The 24,220-nt window shown below is 38.8% G+C and overlaps 1 protein-coding gene across 2 annotated transcripts in view; it reads left to right on the forward strand.

The window, feature by feature from the left end:
• Nucleotides 1–22,680, forward strand: part of abhd3 (abhydrolase domain containing 3, phospholipase) — a 101,611-nt gene extending 78,931 nt beyond the window's left edge. For both annotated transcript variants that reach the window (XM_072570398.1, XM_072570399.1), the window contains one exon: nucleotides 21,364–22,680. In XM_072570398.1, the coding sequence (XP_072426499.1) occupies nucleotides 21,364–21,542 (179 nt within the window). In that variant the 3' untranslated portion in view covers nucleotides 21,543–22,680. The remainder of the gene's footprint in view (nucleotides 1–21,363) is intronic.
• Nucleotides 22,681–24,220: the final 1,540 nt, after the last annotated feature.

Below are 24,220 nucleotides of genomic sequence, written 5' to 3' on the forward strand. Positions count from 1 at the left end.
AAGCAAACCAGAAGTTCAGGGTCATTTTTAGGCTGTATGTCTTTTTTTTTAATTCACTCACAGGCCATGGTCATTGCTTACAGGATCAGGATTTATTGGCCATCCTAGTTGCCCTTGAAGTGGTGGTAATGTGCTGGCTTCTTGAACTGCTGTAGGTAAACTCATAGGGAGGGGATTCCAGGGTTTTGACAAAGTGATACTGAGGAACAGTGACATATTCCCAAGACATGAAGTCATACATCACAGAAACAGACCCTTCAATGCAATTTGTCCATGCTGACCAAGTTTATCAAACTAAACTCGTCTTATTTGGCCGTGTTTGGCCCATATGCCTCCAATTCTTTCCTCTTCATTCATCTGTCCAAATGGCTTTTAAATGTAACTGACCTGTATCTACCACTTCCTGTGGTAGATCATTCTACATATGAACCACTTTCTCAGTTCCCTTTTAAAGTTTTCTTCTAAAGTTATGCCCTCAAGTTTTGAACTCCCCGACCCTACGGAAAAGATCTTTCATGCCATCACACAAAACACCATATCAGTCTTCAACAAAACAAGAAACGAACAGAGCAGTTAAATAATTGGGTTGATGCTACGCCATTAAAAATGTATGAGCATAAAATTTTTGTATCATAGAACTAAGGATTTTATAACTACATCTATCATTTCATTGCCACTGAGTCCATGTTTTCATCCATGGCACTGTGCAGATGCAATGAGCAAAAGACATTGATTAATTTACTCTTGGGATACTCTAACATACATTTCATCAATACTTACATGAGTTCACTATCCAGCTGTTGAGTCCAAAGTTTGAGACTTCAGGAGAAAAGTATACAATGAATGCCTGACATTGCTGTGTGATACTGAGGGATTACTGCTATGTCACCATATTTTGCATGAAACGTTCAACCTCTATCTGCCTTCTCAAGGATCTCCTTGCACTATCTGGAACAAATGTTACATATTATCAGATTGCTGTTTGTGGAACATCCTGTGTGCAAATTAGCTGCTATGTTTCCTACATAACAGCAATGGCAGTAGAGTATTTCATTAGCTGTAATGTTTTTTGGAACACTGTGTTTGTGAGAGGTGCGATTCTTTTGAGCAATCCACTCACAAATTCAGTCACCTTTTGTTGGAGTTATGCATGTGCCAAATGTAAGAGAGTTTTAAAATATCCCAATTATATAAGCTCTGATGACTGGGAGAAACAGTGAAGGTACATGCCAAGTTTCTGGCCCTGTGATTCGCACAGGCACTGGACTGTGTGCCTTGAATTCAGGGTTCTCCATATGCATACCCACCTATGGAAGTATATCAAAGATCTCTTTTATGGTAAAGCGCAAAAGAAAAGATATCACCAACAGCAAATATAGAACTCAAATGTGCACACTAATTCACAATGAGCCTGCTTACAATCAAAATATTGGATACTATTGCACAATGGGTTGACATACAGTTCTCCAACTTAAGTTTTGAGTCTAATCCTGATTAAATTGTTGTTTCTCTCCAAACCAACATACCATAGGTTTCAACAATTTTGTTCCTAACATTCCTAATGCCACCATGGAATTTGGTAATACTTGGATTCAAAGGAGTCATATGTTACTTGAGGTGTCTTTTTCTGAATTTTTTTGTTGGATGCGGGAATTAGGCTCGTGGTGAAGGGCTTGGAGGGGAATTGCAGGTAATGACATTTCCATGTATCTGCTGCCATTTTCTTTTAGATGGGTAATGGTTATTGCTTTGGAAGGTGCTATTTAAGAAGCATTAATGAATTTCTGCAGTGCATCTCGTAGGTAGTAGACACTGTTGGAGGAAGTGAATGTTTGTGGATGTGGTGCCAATCAAATAAGCTACTTTCTGCTTGATAACGTCGAGCTTCTAGAATATTGTTGGAAATCCATCCATCCAGGCAAGTAGGGAGTATTACATCACACTTCTGACTTGTGCCTTGTCAGAGAACACCGCTTGGACACATGCATGAAACAACCCCACCACCCTGTGGCCGAACACTTTAACTCTCTCTGCCACTTCACCAACAACATGCAGGCCCTGGGCCTCCTCCATCACCAAACTCCAGCCACCCGACGCCTGGAGGAAGAATGCCTCATCTTTCACCTTGAAACTCTCCAACCACACGGGATCAATGTGGACTTCACCAGTTTCCTCATTTCCCCTTCCTCCACCTTATCCTAGATCCAACCTTCCAACTTGGCACCGCTCTCTTGATCTATCCTATCTATCCATCTTCCGTCCCACCTCCCCGCTCCACTCTCCTCTCCAACTTATCACCCTTCACTCCCAACTTCATCAATCTATTACCTCCTTAGCTACCTTGCCCCCAACCCCACCTCCCTCCCATTTATCTCTTAGCCTACTCAGCGACCCCCTTATTCTTCATGAAGCGCTCGTGCTTGAAATATCGACTCTCTTGCACCTCAGATGCTGACTGACCAGCTGTGCTTTTCCAGCACCACATTCTTCAACTCTGATTTCCAGAGTTCAACTTTCCCCCTTGAAAATGGTGGACAGGCTTTGGGGGTCAAGAGGTGAGTTACTCCCTGCAGTATTCCTAGTGTCTGATCTATTGTTGTAGCCAGTGTATCAATATGGCTAGTCCAATTGAGGTTCTGGTCAATGATGAACCCTAGGATGTTGATTGTGGGGGATTCAATGTGTCACCAGTGAATTTCAAGGATTGGTAGGTGGATCATCTCTTGTTAGAGATGGTCATTGTTTGGCATTTGTATGGTGCAAATGTTATTTGTCAGTTACCAGCCCAAGCCTGGATTTGTCCAGATTTAGGTATATTTGGATATGGTCTACATTAATATCTGAGGAATCATGAATGGTGCTGAACATTGTACAATCATCAGGGAACATCCCCACATCTGACCTTATAATGGAAGAAAGGTCATTGATGAAGCAGCTGATGTTGGTTGGCATGGACACTATCCTGAGGAACACCTGAAAAGATACCTTGGAGCTGAGATGTCCTCCAACAACCACAACTATTTTCCCATGTACCTTATATGCACTCTAACCAGTGGAGTCTTTTCTCTGATTCCCAATTAACTCCGGTTGTACTCATTGTCCTTGATGTCACATCAAGTCAAATGTGTCCTTGAAGTCAAGGACAGTCACTCTCATTTCAGCTCTGCAATTCAGCTGTTTTGTCCTTGAGGCTGTAATGAGATCAGGAGTTGAGTGGCCCTGGCGGATCCCAAACTGGATGTCAGCAAGTTATGCTATACAAGTGCTGCTTGACAACTGTTGATGACACTTCCATGACTTCACTGATGATCGAGAATAGACGATGGGGCAGTAATTGGATGGGCTGGATTTATCCTGGTTTTTATATACAGGACATGTTTGGGCAATTTTGCAAGTTGTCGGGTAGATGTCAGTGTTAGAGAAGGATTGGAACAGCTCGCTAGGGATGCAGCAAGTTCATGAGCAAAAATCTTAGAATTGCCTTTGCAGTATCCAGTAATCAACTATTTCTTGATATCATGTAGAGTGAATCAAATTGGCTGAAGACTGGCATTTATGATGCTGGAGACTTCAGGGGAATTAGAGAAGGATCATCCCCTCGGCAGTTTGGCTGATGACTGTTGAAAATGTTTCAGCTTTGTCTTGTCTTTGCATTCAGCAGAGGGGACTCATTTTCTTCTTTTCCTGTCCACCATTTATACCTATCTTCCATTTCTATCACTTCTTTACCACAATTAGGTGCTTTTTGTCTTTTGCTCTGCCTACTCTCACCATGTGTTTCACTCGCTCCTTTGCCTTTTCCATCACCAACATAAAAAGCATCATTTTCCAGCCCCTTTCAGTTCTGAATGAAAGTCACAGCCAATTTGAAGCATTAACTCTACATCTCGCTCCCAGATACTGCTTGACCTGTTCAGTTTCTCTCACATTTTCTGGAGAAATAAAGTGAGTGTTGGTTCTCTGGAGTGTGGGGAAAATAACAAGGAAATACAAATGAAATGAACAAATATTTTGCTTTGATTTAAATTGTAGAGAATTTCAAATCCATTCCAGTATTAGCTATAAATCAGAAGGTGGAAGGAAGAGAGGAACTTGGTGAAACTACAATCACCAGGATTGATGTTTAACTCCTTTAGTTAACCACAGATTTAGGTCATACCCTTGGCATTTTACTTCTCAGTAAGAATATTCTTATTTGGAGTATTCTGAAATGTCCCCTTAATGTCTGCCATTGCTCATGGTCTGATATAATTTGCTCTCTGCTCTAAAAAAAATCTCAAAAACATTCTATAAGTTCATTGTCCAGGCCGCTGTTGCCAATTCTACATTTCCAGTTTATATATAAACTAAAATCACCCATCAACATACTTAGCATAATAGCTAATATTGCACTTCAATTATAAGTGTTATAAGATGATTACATTTTGGGATAGTAGCTTTGGATTTAGAGTGAATATGATTGGGGGAGCAGGATGGGGTGTTATCTTCTGCAGTCTGTTTTAAGTAAGACAGGGTGGTTTGAGATCAAAAGACAGCTTTGATTTTCACAAGTTTTAGGAATTCTTTAAGAAAGTAACAAGAGCAGTGAAAAAAGGAAAGTAGTGAATTTCCAGAAGGTATTTAGTAAGATTTCATATTATAGGATATTGTCAAAAAAAAGCTCATTGTATAGGAGGTAAAAGGAAAAATTACTATAGTTCTCTCTCTCTCTCTCATCAGGGAAAGATTGTTGATGGTTTAAACTGAGGGGCACCGTGCCTTAAGTGAGGGGTGAGGTTGAGAATGTGGATCCAGTATGAGAATTGAAGCTACATTTGTGGCTACATTCTGTATCTCCAACCAGCTGTCCAATATAGGAGGCAACGTATAGGCATTGCCTAGTTAACAGGAAGAAGACATAAATGTGTCATTTTCTGGTAGGGAAGGTGTGACAAGTGGTCTGCCACATCAGTCTGAGCTGGGGCCTCAATTTTTAAAAATAATTTATACAAATAACTTTGAAGAAGAGACCAAAGATATGTTAGTTATATTTTCTGGTAATACAACACCAGCAAGAGAGTACTTTAGGAAGAAGACAATAAGAGGCTACAAATGGGTACATACAGGTTAATTGAGTGTGTAAAAATATGGCAAACAGAGTATAATGTGGGGAAACATGAAATTGTCCATTTCGGCAGGAAGAATAAAAACTAGCATTATTATCTAACTGGTGACAGTTTGCAAAGCTTTGACATGCAGAGGATTCTGAATGTCCTCATACATGAAACGCCACAAGTTAAGACACAAGTACCAACATGTGATTAGGAAAGCTAATAGAACGTTCCACTGATGGTGAGTGGAAATGGATATAAAAGTAGGGAGGATGTGCTTTAATTATGCAGAATAACTAGTGTGACCCCATTTTGGAGTAGTATGCGCAGATTTGGTCTTCTTATTTAAGGAAGTATATAAATGTGTTGGAAGCAGTCCAGAGAAGGTTTACTGGACTCCCATTCAGAACCTTTGGGTTCTGCGGTGTGAGAAGATTAGACAGGCTAGGTTTATATCCATTGGAGTTCAGAAGAGTAACATGATTGAAACCTATAAAATTCTGCAGGGTCTTGACAGGTAGATATGGAGAGGTGTTTCCTCTTTTGCGAGAAACGAGCAGTAGAAATTTCAGAGAGTTGGAACTCTCCTCCTAAAAGGCCAGTGGACGCAATCCTTTTGTTTAATTATAAGGCAGAGATAGATTAATTCTTGATAAATCAAGGTTATTATTGATAAACAGGTGTGTGATGCCATGATTTAATGAATGATAGAGTCGGCTCAAGGGAGTTAGGTACTCCTGCTTCTAACTTGCGTGTTCGAAAGTCTGTTTGTTTGTTTTACTAAGAAGAAGCTGCAAGGTATTGACACATGGAGATAATGTCAGCACTCTGAGTTTCCAATGAATACACTCTTAAGACATCCAACATCCCAGGAAGATGTTACAGGTATTAGGTTGTGAATGGTTATACTGTAAAGTATCAATCTACTTCTAAGTGCAAGGAGGTCAGAATAGCTAACCAGTAAGCAGGAATCACATTTAGGGAGACATGATGGTATCATGATAATATCACTGGTTTATCAATCCAGAACCCTAGACTATAGTCTAGTGACATTAATTCTAATCCTATTATGGCAGCCTGTAGAATTTAAATTCAACTAATAATCTGGAGTTGAAAATCTAGCCTCAGTAATGATGACCATTAATCTAGCATCGATCATTGAAAAAAAACACCTGGTTTAGTAAAGTCCTTAGCTCAGTTAGCTGGACAGTTCGCTTGTGACAGCAAGCAACCACAGCCAAATTTAGGAGGGTGAAGTTCTCTAGTTGAGTAGATGCATTCTGCATTCTTGGGTTCCAGGAGATTCATCCTCACATGCTTGCTGGGTTGGGGAGAGATTCTCTATTCCACAGAGATACAGATGCTCAGTTGTTGAGCAGAATTGAATTTTCCCATTTAGCAATTCTTGGAACTGTTTGTTCCATAAATGTTACCAATTGTAGATTATTGGTTGGTTCAGTACAAAGAATGGATATAAATAGAGGATTTAATCACAGCTTCTACTTCATATGTTCCTATTATGGAAATTTATTTGAATTACAGTGGCAAAGATCCCTGGAGACAGTACATATCCTAATCCTAAATAAATATTTAAATTCAGAAATTGCAACACTCCTGGAAGAAACCATCACCTACCAAGTACCATGCCCCAATGGTAGCCCTCACAAAAATGCCTGAACCTTGTCAATATTAAGGGTTTCTGCCAATACCTATAGGGCCACAACATATATACCCACTCAAACAATGAAAATGCAGAACAGTATACTTCAGCATTTAAAACATTACAAGAGGCATAGTCTGGTGAAGGAACCTCTCTCTAACACTAATAAACCTTTGATTGTACAGGTATTTGGGCTATTATTGACCCAAAATGGGATCTATACCTATTCTCAACAGTAACATACTCATGTGATACTGCCCTTCAATTGCCTCGTATCAATCTATTTGCGGTTTCAGCACTTTTTCTTTTATATTTTTGTTGTATGAATCTGCAAATTTTTGTATTAATTACCTAGAAAAAGAATTCTAGCCTTTAAAACTGAAAATACAGAATTTTAGATGTGATAGATGCAGCAGGATATAATATTATTCTTGCTGATGTAGAACAAAAATTAAGTTGCTTGCCTTGACTCCCTAACAAGTAGAATCACTACATGAAAAGATTGTCTTTCTCTGAAGGTCTACTGTTGTTGAAAAGTGCCTCGTATTGCTTTTTTTCCTTCTTGTTGATAAATGATTAAACATGTTAATGTATTTCTTGAGCTTTTCAAATATCTGGCAACATATATTAATGTTCAAAAATTCAATGGACTGTTTCTTATAATTTATCTATTTAAAACTTGTACATGAATCAACAATATATGCATATGAAAAAATAAAATTGAGCAACTATTTTCCACTGATCAGTTGGATATAGCAGAAACATTACACTGAGAATTTTCCTCTCAGTGATTTCTGAGAGAGTCAGGCCATATTATCAATGCATTACAAACTCCCTTTATGTGACAGGCTGGTAATCAGGAGGTTAGGAGATTATCCAGTGCTCGTGCAGAGACTTAATGATCTGCATGAATAGCTTAAATGAATTTTTTTTTATGGTCAGCACATTTAAGATATAAGTTATACCTAGGATGTAGGCAATTGCTGCATAAGTTGGAGGTGCAACAAAAGCAGAAGTACAGATAGAAATATGCTGGAGGAGGGTTACAGGTATAATCCTCCAGGTTACCCTGCTACAGAGCAACAGTGTTGTGCATTGCAAATAGTATTGCCAGTAACCAACAGATGTCACAGGAACTTCATAATATGTTTAAAGTGTGAAAGAAGGCAATGGTTCTGAAGAGAGAAATGTCCCTGTTACATTGACTTCACTTGTTATACTGATGTTAGAGTCTGTGGATGGAAACAAATGAAATCTATTCTAGCTTTCAGAGGAAAGGTGCCAGTAATTATGCGTAACCAAATGTTGTTATACTTATTCCTAAAATGTAATAAATCTTATTGTCATCTTAGAACAGTGCCTTTTTTGCAGATGCTCAAAGTTCATCCTTTATCAATGAACAATAGATTATTGACAAAATAAACAAAAAGACAATGCATCATTGGTGAAAGTCAACTACCTCAAACAAACAGTTCCCAGTACCACATACTGGTAGGAGTGGTAAATATGATAAGGTCCAGGAGTGATCACCTGTAAGAATACCACGTGGTTACAGCAGTGTGGATCTGACCCCCATTCCAAGAAGAAGTCATCCAGAGGATCAAAAGAGAAGAAAGTGAGAATGATTTTTCAAAGCATTACCACTTTAAGAAGACACAGATAGGCAGTCAAAAGCTGAAACACAATTACTGAGAGAGAGAGAGAGAGAGACAGAGACAGAGGAGTACGGAAGCAGCAAAATGTATCTCCTCAACATTTCAAAGTCAAAAGTTGATAAGAAGCACTGGGGCAAAAGTGTGTGGGCTAGCAGAAGAAAGAAAAGCCAGACATTATTAGAAAATACAGAAGCCTTAGAGAAAGAGACTCTGTAGGGAGCATGGGAAGGCTTCAACAGATAAAGTTAGAGATCTTTAAGGGAAAAGGTGAGAAAACTGTGAAAATGTCGAAAAACCCAGTATGCAGCACAGAAATAGGGCTTAGAAGAGAGGTGAAGACATTTTTTCTCCACTCTCGGTTTTGGAGTCAGAAACTCTAGTAACATTTAAGCAGTATTTAGATGTTCACTTATGATTCCATAACTTCCAGGGTTGTGGGCCAAAAGCTGGAAAATGTAGTCAGATCTTTGTTGACTAGAATAGACACAGTGTGTCAAGTGATATGCTTCTGTGCTGTAAATATCTATGATTCTATGTATGTAGTGTTAGAAAGAAACATAATTTTAAAAGTTGAAAGTAGTAAAACAGCCACTAATACAATTTAAAGCTTTACTGAAGAATTCAATACAGCATTACGGAATTACAAGGTTTATAAATCTGGAACAAAGGAAATGCTCAATACAGCCGAGAAAGTTCGACAGCAATTTATTAGTGAATATAAAAATATGAGCATAAATAATAGCAGAATACAAGCAACATTAAAATGATACAGATTTAAAAATCTATATCACTTTCACAGTAATAAGATTAATATGCAGATTGAGAAGAAATGGAAAACAATGCTTCCTAGCCGATTAAATGTCAGAGCATATCAAATACAAAATTGGATAAAATATAGCATTGTCTCAAAATTAAACACCAAAATTGAAGCTGAGCAAATTCATGGACTATTACAGGTAGTTTTCCTATAACGCAGTAGTTGTGTTCCCGTGTGATGTTGTGCGAAAGAAGTAATGGGGCCTATGGAAAAACAGCATTAGGGACTCCACTTCAGCAAACCTGTCCATTTCTGGTCAGTAACAGAAATGCCAAGTTGTTATAAGCGAAATTACACAATGTATTGTTGTATTCCCAGCTCCGTGTGGGGTGGAGTTTATCCCGAACCCCGCTCTCTGCCATTAAACTTTGTGAAACTTCCAGAAGTTTTATTTTGTGGGGGTGGCTAAAGGGCTGGCATGCTCCGAATGGCTGGAGATTTTGATGGGTCTCAGGTTTCAGAGAAAATGAAGGGCTGAAACTCTCAGATCCTCCCCTCTACAATGTCAAACAGAGACTTGATGAACTTGGATCAGGTGTTAACTTGGGGCTGGGTGAGATGGGGAGAGATGAGGGTCGCCAGTGATCTGTCCTTAGTTTCACACCCCTCCCCCTCCCCACCCAGACACATGCACTCTCTCTCGTAAAGTCGCCATGTGTTGAAGCTTCAGATAGCCAGCAACTGAGCCTTTGCTTAACAAAAGGCCCTACTTACTGTCTAACATTCACTGGAAATTACATCTTCTTTCATTCCCTATCTCACTCTCCCCACTCCTCGGCTCTCACCACACTCCCCACTTCATGCATAAGCATTCCAGCAAAATATTCCAATGTTTGCTTCCCCTACCTTAGTTGCATATAGAATCAAACAAAAACCAGAGGACAGCCTGTTCCAATAGATGTGCCAGCAGAGTAAATCAAGCCAGCTGGTAATACAAGGGATGGAATCGCGTAACAGTGAACAGGAGTTTACTTTATTTTAAAAATTCCGCAATTCACAAATTGGATTCAGCCAAATCGCGTTTACGAGAAACGCGATATAGGAGAATTAACTGCATATTCAATAAATCCAACTGTGAATAATGTGACTAACAGATGTCAAAGAGAGTACACCATTTTTGAACATGTATGAAAACTTTTGATGACTACTTCAATTTGGGAATAAATCAAATTTCACAGAACAATTTTGCTTCCAAAGAATCTGCAAATAATTTCATTAATGACCTTTGCAGATTAGTGGAACATAGTGAATATCAAGCTTTGAAATCAACACTCATTAAAAAGTTTTGATTGGATTGTTGTTGGAATAGTAGATGAAGAGTTGTCAGATTTCTTATTGTCCAAAGAAGATTGGACTTTGGAGAAAACTATTCAAATCGTGCTGGAAGTTGAAACCAGAAAGACACATTCTCAGATCATGAAAAGAGACAATCACACTACGTCAAAAGGCCAACAGAGCCTATTCACCTCACAAGATATGGACACTCTAGAGAGGCACATGACAAGTTTCTGCAGAAAGCAAACCAAAAACCTTACATTAAATTCCAGTGTCAGTGTACCAGTACAATAAGGGTCACTGGTATTGGCAATATCCTTCCACCACTAAGGAATGCTGTATCAAAAGTGTAGGTTACTTAACACTTCCAGAAGTAAGACACAATTTCAAAGCAAGAGAAGTACTTACAATCACATATGTCAAGCACTGTACATGGTAGAATGAACACCACCATCAGATAAGATACTTTCATTTGGTGTCAATAAACATGCTGTGATTTTGTGCGAAATACAGGAGCAATTGTTATTGTCCAATCAAACCAGTTACCAAGGCTGAAGAATCAGAGGTTACAGCCTACAGTAATAAAACTGTATATGATACAGTCAAACTAAATGTCAAGAGAAACAGGATGCTACGAGTTACACTGCAACACAAGGAGCATAAGTGGATTGAAAATTTCTCCATAGTCACAATCAACATTCCTCACTTTTGATCATGTATGGACCTCAACTTCCTTAAAATTTGAAGTCCAATAGTTCAAAACGAACCACTGGTGCAGAAGCAAACATTTGCTCAAACGCTGGCCCAGAAACAGACCATGTTTGACCAACTGGTCAGGGAGACAACCAGTAGAAGATTTATCTGGGTTTCCTAGATCCATGGTGGACTCAAAAATGGAAAAATGTTAAGATCATAAATGATGACCTAAGAGAAATGCTTCAAATGGTTAAGAAGAAATGGTAGCCAGCAAGCCAAAAGAGGTTCAACCAATTTTGACAAGAACATGGACAAGAGAGTGAGCAAAGTTCTACTAACATTCATGAGGATTGAGTTAAAGGATGGATTGACTAAAATTCCAGTGAGTGGACCAAAAAGGCATATGATGAGCATAAAAACCATAAAGATCATGAATGATTTATTACTATTTAACTGAAGACTCTCAGAAAGATACATTGGAATAGATACAGTGGGGACACTTGGGTGTCAGGTGTGTAGCTAGGGCTTAGTCAGTGGTGTGGTGATTTGAAATCGCAAGAGAGATTAAAGATTTCATACTTCATTGTGAAATTTGGTTACACAGGATTTTTAAGATTGGAGGCAGCATGGCAGCTCAGTGGTTAGCACTGTTGCCTCACAGCGGCAGGGACCTGGGTTCGATTCCACCCTTGGCTGACTGTCTGTGTGGAATTTGCACATTCTGCCCATGTCTGCGTGGTTTTCCTCTGGGTGCTCCGGTTTCCTCCCACAATCCAAAGTTGTGCAGGTTAGGTGAATTGGCTATGTTAAATTGCCCATAGTGTCTAAGGATATATAGGCTTGGTGCATTATTCAGGGGTAAATATAAGATAATAGGGTACGGAATGCGTCTGGGTAGGTTACTCTTTAGAAGGTTGGTGTTGAGGTGTTGTTCATGTTCTTGACAAATTTTATTTAGCCTCTTTTGGCTTACTGGCCACCAGTTATTCTTAGCTATTTGAAACATTTCTCTTACTTAACACTGTAGGGCTTCTAAACAGCATACACCTGTGATCACCAAAGTCAGAACAGAAGATAAAAAACTCAGTAAAGTATGCAAGAAGCAAGAATGAGCAGCACAACTCAAATGAGCTTATTTGGAAATCTTTCATTAATATTGTTAAGACGGAAGAATAGTCTGATGAACAAATTGATACAACAGAAGTCAATGCCAGTGACAGAGTTAGTGTTGAGTAAGCAGCAAACTTACAGTAACACAAATAAGAGTCTGAAGAAGTTGCTTGATTGCCTGATCCAGAAATCCAGGATTCCAAAAGGAAGAAAATACTTACTCCAACACAGCAGCTGTCTTCAAAAAAGGAAATTAATTGAGACTATGTCCTCCAGATAAGGTAACTGACCTACAACAATGTTAACAAATAAAGGCATCCTCTGTGAATGATAGCCGAGAGCTGAAAGATCCTTCAGAGGAGAAATGACCAACAGATCAGAACTAATGTCAAGAAAGTAACTTAACATTTTTTCCAATTTCAAACAGAGTGCATTCTGAGAAACGTGTAAAATGTCCAGACCATCTGCACTTGAGAAGTCAGACTTGGGAGGAGATCATAGAGTCCCTACACTGCAGAAAGAGGCCATTTGGCCCATCATGTCTGCATAATTCTCCAAAGAGCATTCCACCTTGACCCAGCCTCCTATCTCTGTAAACCTGCATTTACCAGGGCTAAGCCACCTAGTCTGTACACCCCCTAGATATTATCAGGCAATTTAGTATGGCCAATCCACCTCACCTGCATATCTTTGGACTATGGGAGGAAACCAGAATACCCGGAGGAAACTCACACAGATATGGGGAGAATGTGCAGACAGTCATCCAAGCCTGGGTCCCTGGCGTTTTGAGGCAGTAGTGTTAATCACTGTGCCACCATGCTACTAGATGGTGCAGTTCTAAATGCAAAATAGTTACACCATAATTGTTTAATGCATTATCTACAGGGAAAAATTCTTAGGTGGAGATGTATAAGATAATGGTACTGAAGGTAAGATACTGGCTCCACGCATTCTACTGATGTGACACACGGTCTGTGGGTGGAGGCAAGGAGTTCTTATGTAGCTTTCTTATGTAGCTCCTTAAGGAGCTGTCCTAGCCCTTAAGGTTCTAGTAATTATGTCTGACCAAATGTAGTTGCTGTCATGCAATAAACCATCTTGTTAAATAGGAACACATGAACAGGAGTAGGCCATTCAACTCCTCAAGATTGTTCAAGCATTAATGAGGTAATGACTGAGTTGTGGATCAATAACATACATCTACCTTTGTTTAACAAACTTTTGTCTATCTCAGATTGATGTCTAAGAACAGTACCGCTTCTGTAGTATTCTACTATGATATATTCTCTACCACTGATAGACCCAAGATAAAGCAAAGTCAAGGAGGACTAGTGGCACCGAACTACCTCAAACAATCCTTACCTAGCACAACATGCTGGTAGACTTGGTAAATACCAGAAGATACCAGGACTGGTCATTAGGGAAAATACCACATAAAGATCTCACAAAACCTGCCATGGTAAAAATATTCCCCATTACCAAATACAAAGTAGACACACAATGTATGCTGTCACAGATTCATTCCTTCCACTCAGACTATCTTACAACTGTGCTTACAATGCGCATCCATTCGAAATGCACAACCTATACCTATAATTCTTGTCAAATCAATACTCTTTTTCAAAGAATCTTTTTAGTAAGATTTCAAAGATGTCCATATATGTAATCAGTTATTATGATCTGTAGTTTCTTGGGTCTTATTCTTTTGATTGTTTCAGAATTCTAACTCATTTTTGCGGGTTGCAAACAAGGAGATGCATAAATAAGGCAGGAGCAAAAGGACCTACAGATGCAGGTTCCCATAGTATTAAATTCCTAGTTCCTTCAAAGAGGGTGTCCCAAAAACTATTAGCAAAGAATGGGAGAGTTAAAGTTTGAAATCTCCATGGAGCTGAGTTGTTTCCAATGTAGTGTGCTTTTCTTCCACTAACTATCTGCAATCTGTCTTGTATATTTAAGCAGAACTTTAGGAGTCTTTCCAGCAAGTTTGCAGGCAGAGGAGCATATGAAATTTACTTGAGTAGCCCCTCCCTATGTGACTGCAATTTTTTGGGATCAGGTAAGGTCTCACATGCTCTCATCCCAATACATGCCCTAAACCTCATAAGACTGCCACTTCCCATCCTGGCCTCAATTTGGAAGCCAGGAGTAAGTTTCAAGGATGAGGGAATTTGGTGGTTGTGGGAAGATGTTTGATAGCCTATTTGGAGGAATAATTGGCTGTGAAGCTGTCAATCCCTACTGTCTGTTCAAGTGGAGGCACAGAAAACCCAGCCACCAAATAAATATTTCATGTTATTTTCACCTAACACAGAAGGCAAGACTGTTCCAAACATATATTCAAGCACAATGTCAAGGGTTGGATGCTTAACTGCTGCTGGGACAGCAGCATACGTAAGCGTAATTTGAAAATTGTATTTATGGATCCTGTCATCTTTGGAATATGATGTCATTTTCAAAGGTCCTGCAGGAGGGTGGGACCAGGAAACCCACCTGCCATCAATGAATGCACTTCAAGTTCCTTAAGGACCTTGTTAAGATGTTGTCTGTCTGAAAAAGAATGCGGTTTTTAATCTTTTGTTTGGACAAAGCTGAACAATGTGCTAGGTGTTAGTGTATAACTGTAAGGGTTGCTGGGATGCAAAATAAATTTTGTTCTAATGTTTCTTTGTTACGTTTGTAAGGTCTGTTTGCACTGGGTCAGGTGCTGAATCTGAATTTTGTTATCCATGATCACTTTATTCTCTGTGATTATCTTTCTTGCACTTTCATGAGACGCCTGCTGTTGTCAGCAGCAGCATTCAATATAGCTTTGCCTGACTTTGTTCCTAGCTCCAAAAGGCAACTCTTATACCCTGGTGATGTTAAGTGCCATTAATTGGGTGAGGAACTTGTTTTCATCTGGGTATCAGTGTCCTGACATCGCTTTCAAAACCTATTCTCCCACATATTCATCAAACCTGACAGAAGAGTTGGAGCAGGCAGAGTCTGCTGAATCCTCATAGGAGGATGCATATTTTGAGAAATTACCATTACTCCATTAGTTCATATACACATACTTCTTTAAGGGCTCCAAGGTGTTACAGGTGATTGCCAATATCTTGAAAGTCATTTAATCTATCTTGGATTTCAAATTTGATTTGCACATGTTTCCTATCAGCAAATCATGCAGTCTTATCTTTGACCTCTGATTATCAGCAAGAGGAACAGCAAAAGGAACATCAACAGCCAAAGTTCCAAGACTTCTTCAATAGCACCTTCCAAACCCCCATCTCCATGAATTAGCAGGGCAAGCACATCAGGTGCATGGCAACACCATCATCTTGAAGTTCTGCTCCAAGTCACAAACTATTCTGAATTTGAAATGCATTGCTTTTACTTCACTATCACTGTGTTGAGATCCTGGAGGTCCCTCCATGTGAACACCATGGGTGTACACAATATGCAGTTCAAGATAACTGCTTGCCACCAACTACTCAAGGGCAATTTGGGATGGCTGATAAACATTGGCATTGTCAATGATGCCCCTATCACATGACTGAGTTAAAAAAAAGACAAGTGAGATGATAGAAAATAGACAGCACTAGGCAACTACTGCAAGGCACATTTTTTATCTAAGCAGTTTGAAATGAATAGATTATCATTTAATCAGATTGTTATTAAATAAATTGCTATTAAATTGATTACTATTTGGAGCAGTGATGACATAGTGGTAATGTCACCATGTAAGTAACACAGAATCCAAGGGTAATGTTTCAGAGACGCAGGTTCGAATGCCTCTATGGCAGATGGTGAGTTTTGAATTCAATAAAAATCTGGAATAAAAAGCAAGTCGGATAGTGATCATGTAACCACCGTCAATTGTCATAAAAACTCATCTGGTTCACTCATCTCCTTTAGGAAAGGAAATCTGCCCTCCTTACTTGTTCTGGTATACACATGACTCCATGCCCAAAACATGTAACTGACTCTCAATTGCATCTGGGTAATTAGTGATGGACAATAAGTTGGGTTTCCCCCATCCTATGGACAATTCCTGAGCCAGAGAAAGCAGGGCAGCAGGGAGAGAGAGGGATCTTGGTACAATGTGTGAAAACCCTGGGGAGAGAGCAGGTCTAGGTTAAGCTTTTCAGACGAAGGTTGTGAGGGAAGTCATAGGTAGATTATGGAGGTGAGACAGGAGATTTGAGGATAACAGAGTCATAGAAGGTGAGGAGACTCATAGATTGCAGGGAATGGACCTGTAGAGAAATAAGCGTGTTGGGGCTAAGGAAACCCTCTTGCTTCCTCCTACCTTTCATGTCTACAAATATTCAACTCATGGACATGAACTTTCTCAGCATTTTCTACCTACTGGGTTTCCTGGTCTATCCTGCATTGACTAAATACTAAAGTCCTAGTAACATGGAGCTCCATAGCTGCCTTAAAAATATTTATTGACCAATGTAACACTTCTGAACAGATTGGTCTCCATCTAGTAACCACCACCTCCCCCTCCAACCCTCCCACCCCAAAACTTTTTCTGCCTTCCTCTGTCTGTTTTTCTGTTTGACTCTATGTTTTTATTATCAATGTTAGTGGTGATGAACTGCACTGTGGTGTTATAAGCAATTCTAGTTTGTAAATGTGTACACAGCTCGCTGCTACTTGATAATCAGAACTACATTCTAGAATATCCAGTCAACACTTGTGCAAAGTAGGACATTAATTAATCTTGTTTCGAAAGCACAAGCTAGGAAAGTCACTGGCTGAATGTAACTTAGCTCCTATTGCCAATGTCAAAATAGAGAAAGACAAAAGTAAAAGGTTTTGCTAGGTGACATGAAATACTAACAATTATCTGAGAAACAGCCACATAATTTATTCTGTTTTGCTTAGACCCTGAAAATATATAAGAATGGAAAGTGCCATATCAAAACTTGTGGTCAACACTAAATGAAATAGAGAGGGTTTTAGAATGCAGACTATGATAAAATGTAAGAAGACATTAACAAACTTGTATAATGGGTACCCAAACGGAAAATACATGTCAATATTAAAATGTGAGGAAGTCCATTTTGTTTGGAGGAATAAAGAGGCCGCTTACACCTGGAGGAAAGTGTGAAATCTTATCGATTTACATTTTGACTGGACTATTTCCAGGTCAGCAAACCTGGCCTTCATGATGAACTTACCAGTGTGGCAAATTAAGAGGTTTCTTTTAGGATTGGCAGCCAATCAATAGGTGATATCACACATCAGAAATCTGAATCAGAACTGATTATTTAAAGAAACACCAACAGCACTCATGGTGGCAGTGCAGTGTATTGTGGATTGCTAATTTGCTGATAAAAAAAAAGGAGGAAAGTGGATGCCAGAAGGAGAACAGTAGCCTCATAATTCACAGGCATGTGACTTGGGCTCATGGTGAAAGCACTGAGGCAGGCTTACTTTCTAGGTAATTACTAAAAGAGGCCATTTAACTTCTCTACACATTTCTGGGGGGAGGTTGCAGAAGAGTTAAGTTGCTTAAGTATAGTGTGGTGGACATAGATCTAGTGCAGGAAATGCTTAAACGATCTCTTGGTATCTGGCACGGTGAGTGCCATGCAGCCTCTCCAACACACACATTCTTTGAAGCATTCTTTTGGTAATGATGCATTCAAATAAGTGCCCTGGCTCTGACTTAATTCTTTCATGTCACACACAACAATGACACTCCCCCTCAATGTGTTGATCTAACAATCCCCATATCACTGACCCTCCTAAATTGTCATGCCTATGTCCTAAGCAAGGACTGACAAAGAAAGAGTCCTCACTTTTTAAATTTTCTCATTGCAAGATGAGAATCCATACAAATTAAAGTACAGATGCAAACTTCTTCCTGAATTCTGACTGCACAGGAGCGGTGACCCAAAGTCACCTCAGTAGCACAGCTCAACAGCTCCTTTTTGCATGAAATCTGTGTGCCTCTAATACCAACCTACTGTAGCTCGAGAATGGGTCATCATTAACCTTTGAACTGTTCAGATGACCAATTGAAAACTATGCAACAAGCAACTCCCTTGTTCCTGGGCAATACTGAATGGAACAAATATTTTGGAACAAGCAAATGTGCAAACCCTTGGAACTACCTGTTCCTTAAGATTAGATTCCCTACAGTGTGGAAACAGGCCCTTCAGCCCAACCAGTCCACACCAACCCTAAGAGTAACCCACCCAGACCCATTTCCCTCTGACTAATGCACCTAACACTATGGGCAATTTAGCATGGTCAATTCACCTGACCTGCACATCTTTGGACTGTGGGAGGAAACCAGAGAACCCAGAGACACAGGGAGAATGTGGAAACTCCACACAGACAGTCACCCGAGGCTGGAATCGAACCTGGGACCGTGGGGCAGCAGTGCTAACCACTGTGCCACCATGCTGCACTACAATGCTGTGAGTGCTGAATCTTGAGCACAAATTCCACACAACAAATTAAAGAAATTCAACACAGGTCACTGGATTAAAGGTCAATACAGCTATATAGCTTCCAATTGGTTTCAAAGGAATAATCCCAAATTCTGCCTGTTGCAAATTATTCAAAGTGTTGCTTCATTAAGTTGGTCTAAGGCAGTGCTAGCCTTATACTATGGCTAGCCCATAGTTTTTCAGTTTAATACACTTTATTGCTGGAATGAGATTTCAATACTACCTTGGTGCATTCATCTTTCTTAATTTGTTGTTTTTCTGACACAGTGTGCCATAGTGACACAGCATTCCATAGTGAGAAAACTCCATCTCACGTGCAAAATTATTCTTTGCTGGCTTCTTAACTGTTTTGATTTGGTGTGCATTTCGGCCACATATTCCCAAGCACACTGATAATTATCCCCAAGTGACCTGGAGTTAGGCAGAAAGATGTTGGTTTACTGAACACCGGTTTACAGAATGCCTGACTTTACTCATGACGCTCCCAAGCCACTCACTGGGAAAGAACTGGGATTCATTTCCAGAGGAATGGAATTCAAAGTCAGTGAAGTTCTGTTAAACTTACATGAAGCCCGGCCTAGACCTCACATTAAATCCTGTACTCAGTTCTGTTCTCTACATATAGATATAGAGGCTCTGGAGAAGGTGCAAAGAGATTTACAATACCAATAAATGCACTGGGAGGCTATATCTGTAAGGAAAAATTGACCAACCCAAGGGCTATCTTCTTCAAAAAAGGAGAAATCTGAGGTATACATCAGATATCTTTAAGATTATTCAGTGCTGCAATATAGAAGATGTAAAGAAAATGTTTTCACTTGTGGAGGAATCAGAAATTCATGGCCATAAATAAGATAGTCACCAAGAATCTGGTAATTAACTCAGGAGTGGCGCATTTTGTTAGAGTCATGGTGATGTACAGCATGGAAACAGACCCTTCAGTCCAACTTGTCCATGACGACCAGATATCCCAACCTAATCTAGTCCCATTTGCCAGCATTGGCCCATATCCCTCTAAATGCTTCCAATTTATATACCTATCTAGATGCACTTTAAATATTGTAATTGTACCAACCTCTACCACTTCCTCTGGCAGCTCATTCCGTATGTGCACCACCCTCTGCATGCAAAAGTTGCCCCTTAGGTCCCTATTAAATTTTTCCCCTCTCACCCTGAACATATGTCTTCAAGTTCTAGACTCCCCACCCCAGGGAAGAGACATTGTCTACTTACCCTAATCATGCCCCTCATGATTTTATAAACATCTGTAAAGTCACCCCTCAGCCTCCAACACTCCAGGGAAAACAGCCCCAGCCTATTCAGTCTTTTCCTGTAGCTCAAATCCTCCAACCCTGGCAACATCCTTGTAAATCTATTCTGAATGCTTTCAAGTTTCACAACATCCTTCCTACAGGAAGGAGACCAGAATGGCACACAGCATTCCAAAAGTGGCCAACCAATGTCCTGTATAGCCGCAACATGACCTCTCAACTCCTATACTCAATGCTCTTTCCAATAAAAAAAAGCATACCAAATGCCTTCTTCACTATCCTAGCTACCTGCGACTCCATTGTCAAGGAACTATGAACCTGCACTCCAAGGTCTCTGTTCAGCAGCACTCTCCAAGACCTTACCATTAAGTGTATAAGTCCTGCTCCGACTTGTCCTTCCAAAATGCAGCACCTCACGTTTATCTAAATTAAACTCCATCTACCAGTCCTCAGCCCACTGGCCCAAATCTTTGCAGGTTGTACTCTGATGTAATCTTCTTCGCTGTCCACTACACCTTCAATTTTTGTCTCATCTGCAAACTTACTAACTATACCTCCTATGTTCACATCCAAATCATTTGTATAAATGACTGAAAAGAAGTGGACCTAGCACCGATACTTATGACATACCACGGGTCACAGGCCTCCAGTCTGAAAATGTGTCTAAGTAGACTTTGGGCAGGTTCAACAGACCCAAATGTTATAAAACAGATGTGGAAGCTAAGTCACATTTCTTGATATAGCTCACCAATGACATGGTCTTTAAAAAAGGCACATGCCTCCAACAGTGGAGTTACCTGCTAAGTCCTGGTGAGGGTGACAAATGGAGCAGTATCAACCAAAGCCAATAACTTTAGGGCAATTAGTTTCTGCGATTGCACTGTGACGTAATAGTTCACAAATAATACATTAATCTGAAATTTTACTTCCCCATTCTTTAGAATTAAGGAGTTAACTCATTTATTTCAAACAGATTAATTTTAGATAAAATATCAGGGATGGGAAATAATGAAAAATTTACCAAATTTCTACATACTCATTAGCTCATGGAAGAATTTCAGTAGTTCAATGGTATTCAAAGAACTGAAGCAAAATTAACTTTATGTATGTATTTAATTTGCAGAGCCATTAATTTTAGGATTATTTTTATTTCCAGTAAATTGCAATGCAGTGATTTAAAACAGTCATGTATGTGGAAATTATTTGTTATTACATTAAAGTTGATCCCATAAGCAGACCACTTCAGTGGGTTTCACTATTCATGATTGTCTCATTTGTTGAATTGATTGCATAACTTTCATGCATGACTGTTCTGACATTTGTATTTCTTTCAGCCATACCTATGCAATCTGCCAAACAGAATCCCAATGTTGCATTATTACTAACTGCACATGGTGGTCACATCGGCTTCCTGGAGGGGATATTTCCTCGATGGGCCACTTATATGGACAGAGTCTTCAAACAGTTCACACAAGCTGTCTTTGAGCATAGAGATGAGCTGAAAAATACATAAATTTTGAACTTCATCTGTGTCAATTGTTTCACAAATTTACTGTCTAAACTATGGAATATCTCAATAATAAGCATATATTTGAGCACATTGTAAAATACACATTTACTGTGTCATCACACATTTAAAACTGACTGTCATTTGGTTTTGTCCAGAGGTTAAGAAAAGGTTGAATAGCATAGCGAAAGACTATTTATTGCATCCAGACTAAATCTCAATTTATACTTGGATTACTTCCTTTCATGTGAATTTTTTTGTTAATTTGAAATATTCAGATTTTAGTTTTATATCAATTTCTATCTATTGCTTCATCTTAATTGTATTTGTTCATTTTTGTACACTCAGTTGGCACAGGACTTCTACAATTACCACATTATTGATGGTAAATTGAAATCCTCAGGGCTATTATTTAACTAATGGTCCAGTGCTTTAAGTTCATTTTTTTTCTCAATGTACTTACAATTCATAACATAATTGAATTGTTGAGAAGAGAATGCATTTGCACACAAGTTTAACATCTGTCCAAACAATCAAGTTGGTAGCACTTAACAGCTTATATCTAAGGCAAAGGTAATGATATAACATATGAATGAAGAAGAAGCACAGATACTTCTAGAATAATAACCTTGCCTCAAAAGCAATGCAATAAAGCACAAATATTGCTGATGAATTTTAACTCTTGATTAATTTACTTTTAAACCACTAACCTACTTTGACTATGCCGAGGATATATTCCTTAAAAACTTGAAAACCAAAAGAAATCAACATTAACCTAAGTTAACAGTGACTAACTCTGAAGTGTGTTTCAGAACTGTCACTGTGACAACAATAGATTACAGCCTAAGCTATAGTATTTACACAGTCGGTGCTATTGAGTTTGCCGTGTGTCGTCTGTTGAGAAGGTCCAAGACTTAGCACGATCTTCCAGTACTTGAAGTACAATAATAGATTGTATATGATACAATGGGTAAAATATGTAATTTTTTTTCTAAGAAAACTCTTCAACAGCTAGAAAATAAATTTTAAGATATTTACTATATTAAAAAAAATAAAATTTTATCAACTAAGCATTGTTTTCTTATTTAACAAATAATACAAATTGTAATTTACTGTTTCATATTTTGGATTATGGATTGGTCCACTAGCGACAATGGTACAGCTGTTCAACCATTAATTAAAGCATGCTAGTTGAAATGTGACCTCTATTCTATATAAGTGTTTACTTTTATTATTGCCTATGGCTGTTTGAAATTATCATTCAATTTGCAGTTTGAATATAGTCCAATGCTGAAAAGGCAAACCATTGCTAGCCAATCTCAGAAACATTTTTTCATATTATTTGGTCTCTGCTGAAAGTAAAAGTTCAAGGTGGCACTGAACTTGCCAAGTGATTCTCAAAGAAAATCCTTATTAGTTTCTGAAAGTTTATTAAATCTATTATTACTGCATGCTAATCCCTTATGTGGCACCTTGTTAAAAGCCTTCTGAAAGTCCAAGTAAACCATATCCAATGGCTCCCCCTTATCCACTCTACCATTTACATCAAATAATTCCAACAGTTATATCAGACACAACTTTCATTTGTAAATCCAAGCTAACTCTGATCAAAGCTATGACAATTTTCCAAGTTCTCTACTATTACATCTTCTGTACTTCTGATGGCAAGCTAATCTACAATTTATTCTGTTATCTCCGCTTCCCTTCTTAAATAGTGGGACAACATTACGTACTCTCCAATTCATAGTAACTATTCTTTAAAGAATTTTGGGAGATGACCATTAGCATATCTGCTATTTTTAGGACCACCTACCTAAGCACTCTGGAACGTGGCTTATCAGGCCCTAGGGATTTATCTATCTTTAATCACATTAGTTTACCCAACACCATTTCCCTATTGAATTTAATTTCTTTCAGTTCCTCTTTCCCATTTTTCTCCCATATTTTTGGGATGTTATTTGTGTCTCCTTTTGTGAAGAAGGAAATAAAGTATATACTTAATTAATCTGCCAATGCTTTGTTCCTCATTATAAATTCCTCTATTTCTGACTGTACGTGACCTATATTTGTCTATACTAATTGTTTTTACATATCTATGGAAGCTTTTAATATAAATGTTGCCTACAAGCTTACACTCTCATACTCCATTTTCCCCCACTTAATCAGTCTTTTTGTTTTCCTTTGCTGGAATCTAAACTGTTCCCAATCCACAGGCCTGTTGCTTTTTTGATCAGTTTGTTTGCTGTTTCCTTGGATTTAATACTACCCCTAATTTCCCTGTTAGCCGTGGTCTGACTACATGTGAGCCTAGAATGGATAACTTTTGCAGTTCATCCATGCACCCTTTAAATGTTTGCTGTTGCCTATCTACCATCATTCCTTTAAACAACAATCCCCAATTTATGATTTAAAAAGTCAAAGGAACTAAGAAAAATAATTTATGATAACTAGTTCATTACTCATACTATTACAAACTCCTTTATTTAAGTTCAGGACGCTCGTCTCAGAAACAACTAATGTCACTCACCATCTTAACAAAAAATCCATCTTATTCTGGTTACATTTCCCTAATTGCACAACTAGATTGTCAATTATTCCTTCTTTGTTACACAATACTCAGTCAAGGGTGTCGTTTTCTCTTCTTCATTCCTCAACGTATTCATTCACAAAAGCTTCTTACATGT

The sequence above is a fragment of the Chiloscyllium punctatum genome, chromosome 5 (assembly GCF_047496795.1).
Source record: "Chiloscyllium punctatum isolate Juve2018m chromosome 5, sChiPun1.3, whole genome shotgun sequence".
NCBI lineage: Eukaryota > Metazoa > Chordata > Chondrichthyes > Orectolobiformes > Hemiscylliidae > Chiloscyllium > Chiloscyllium punctatum.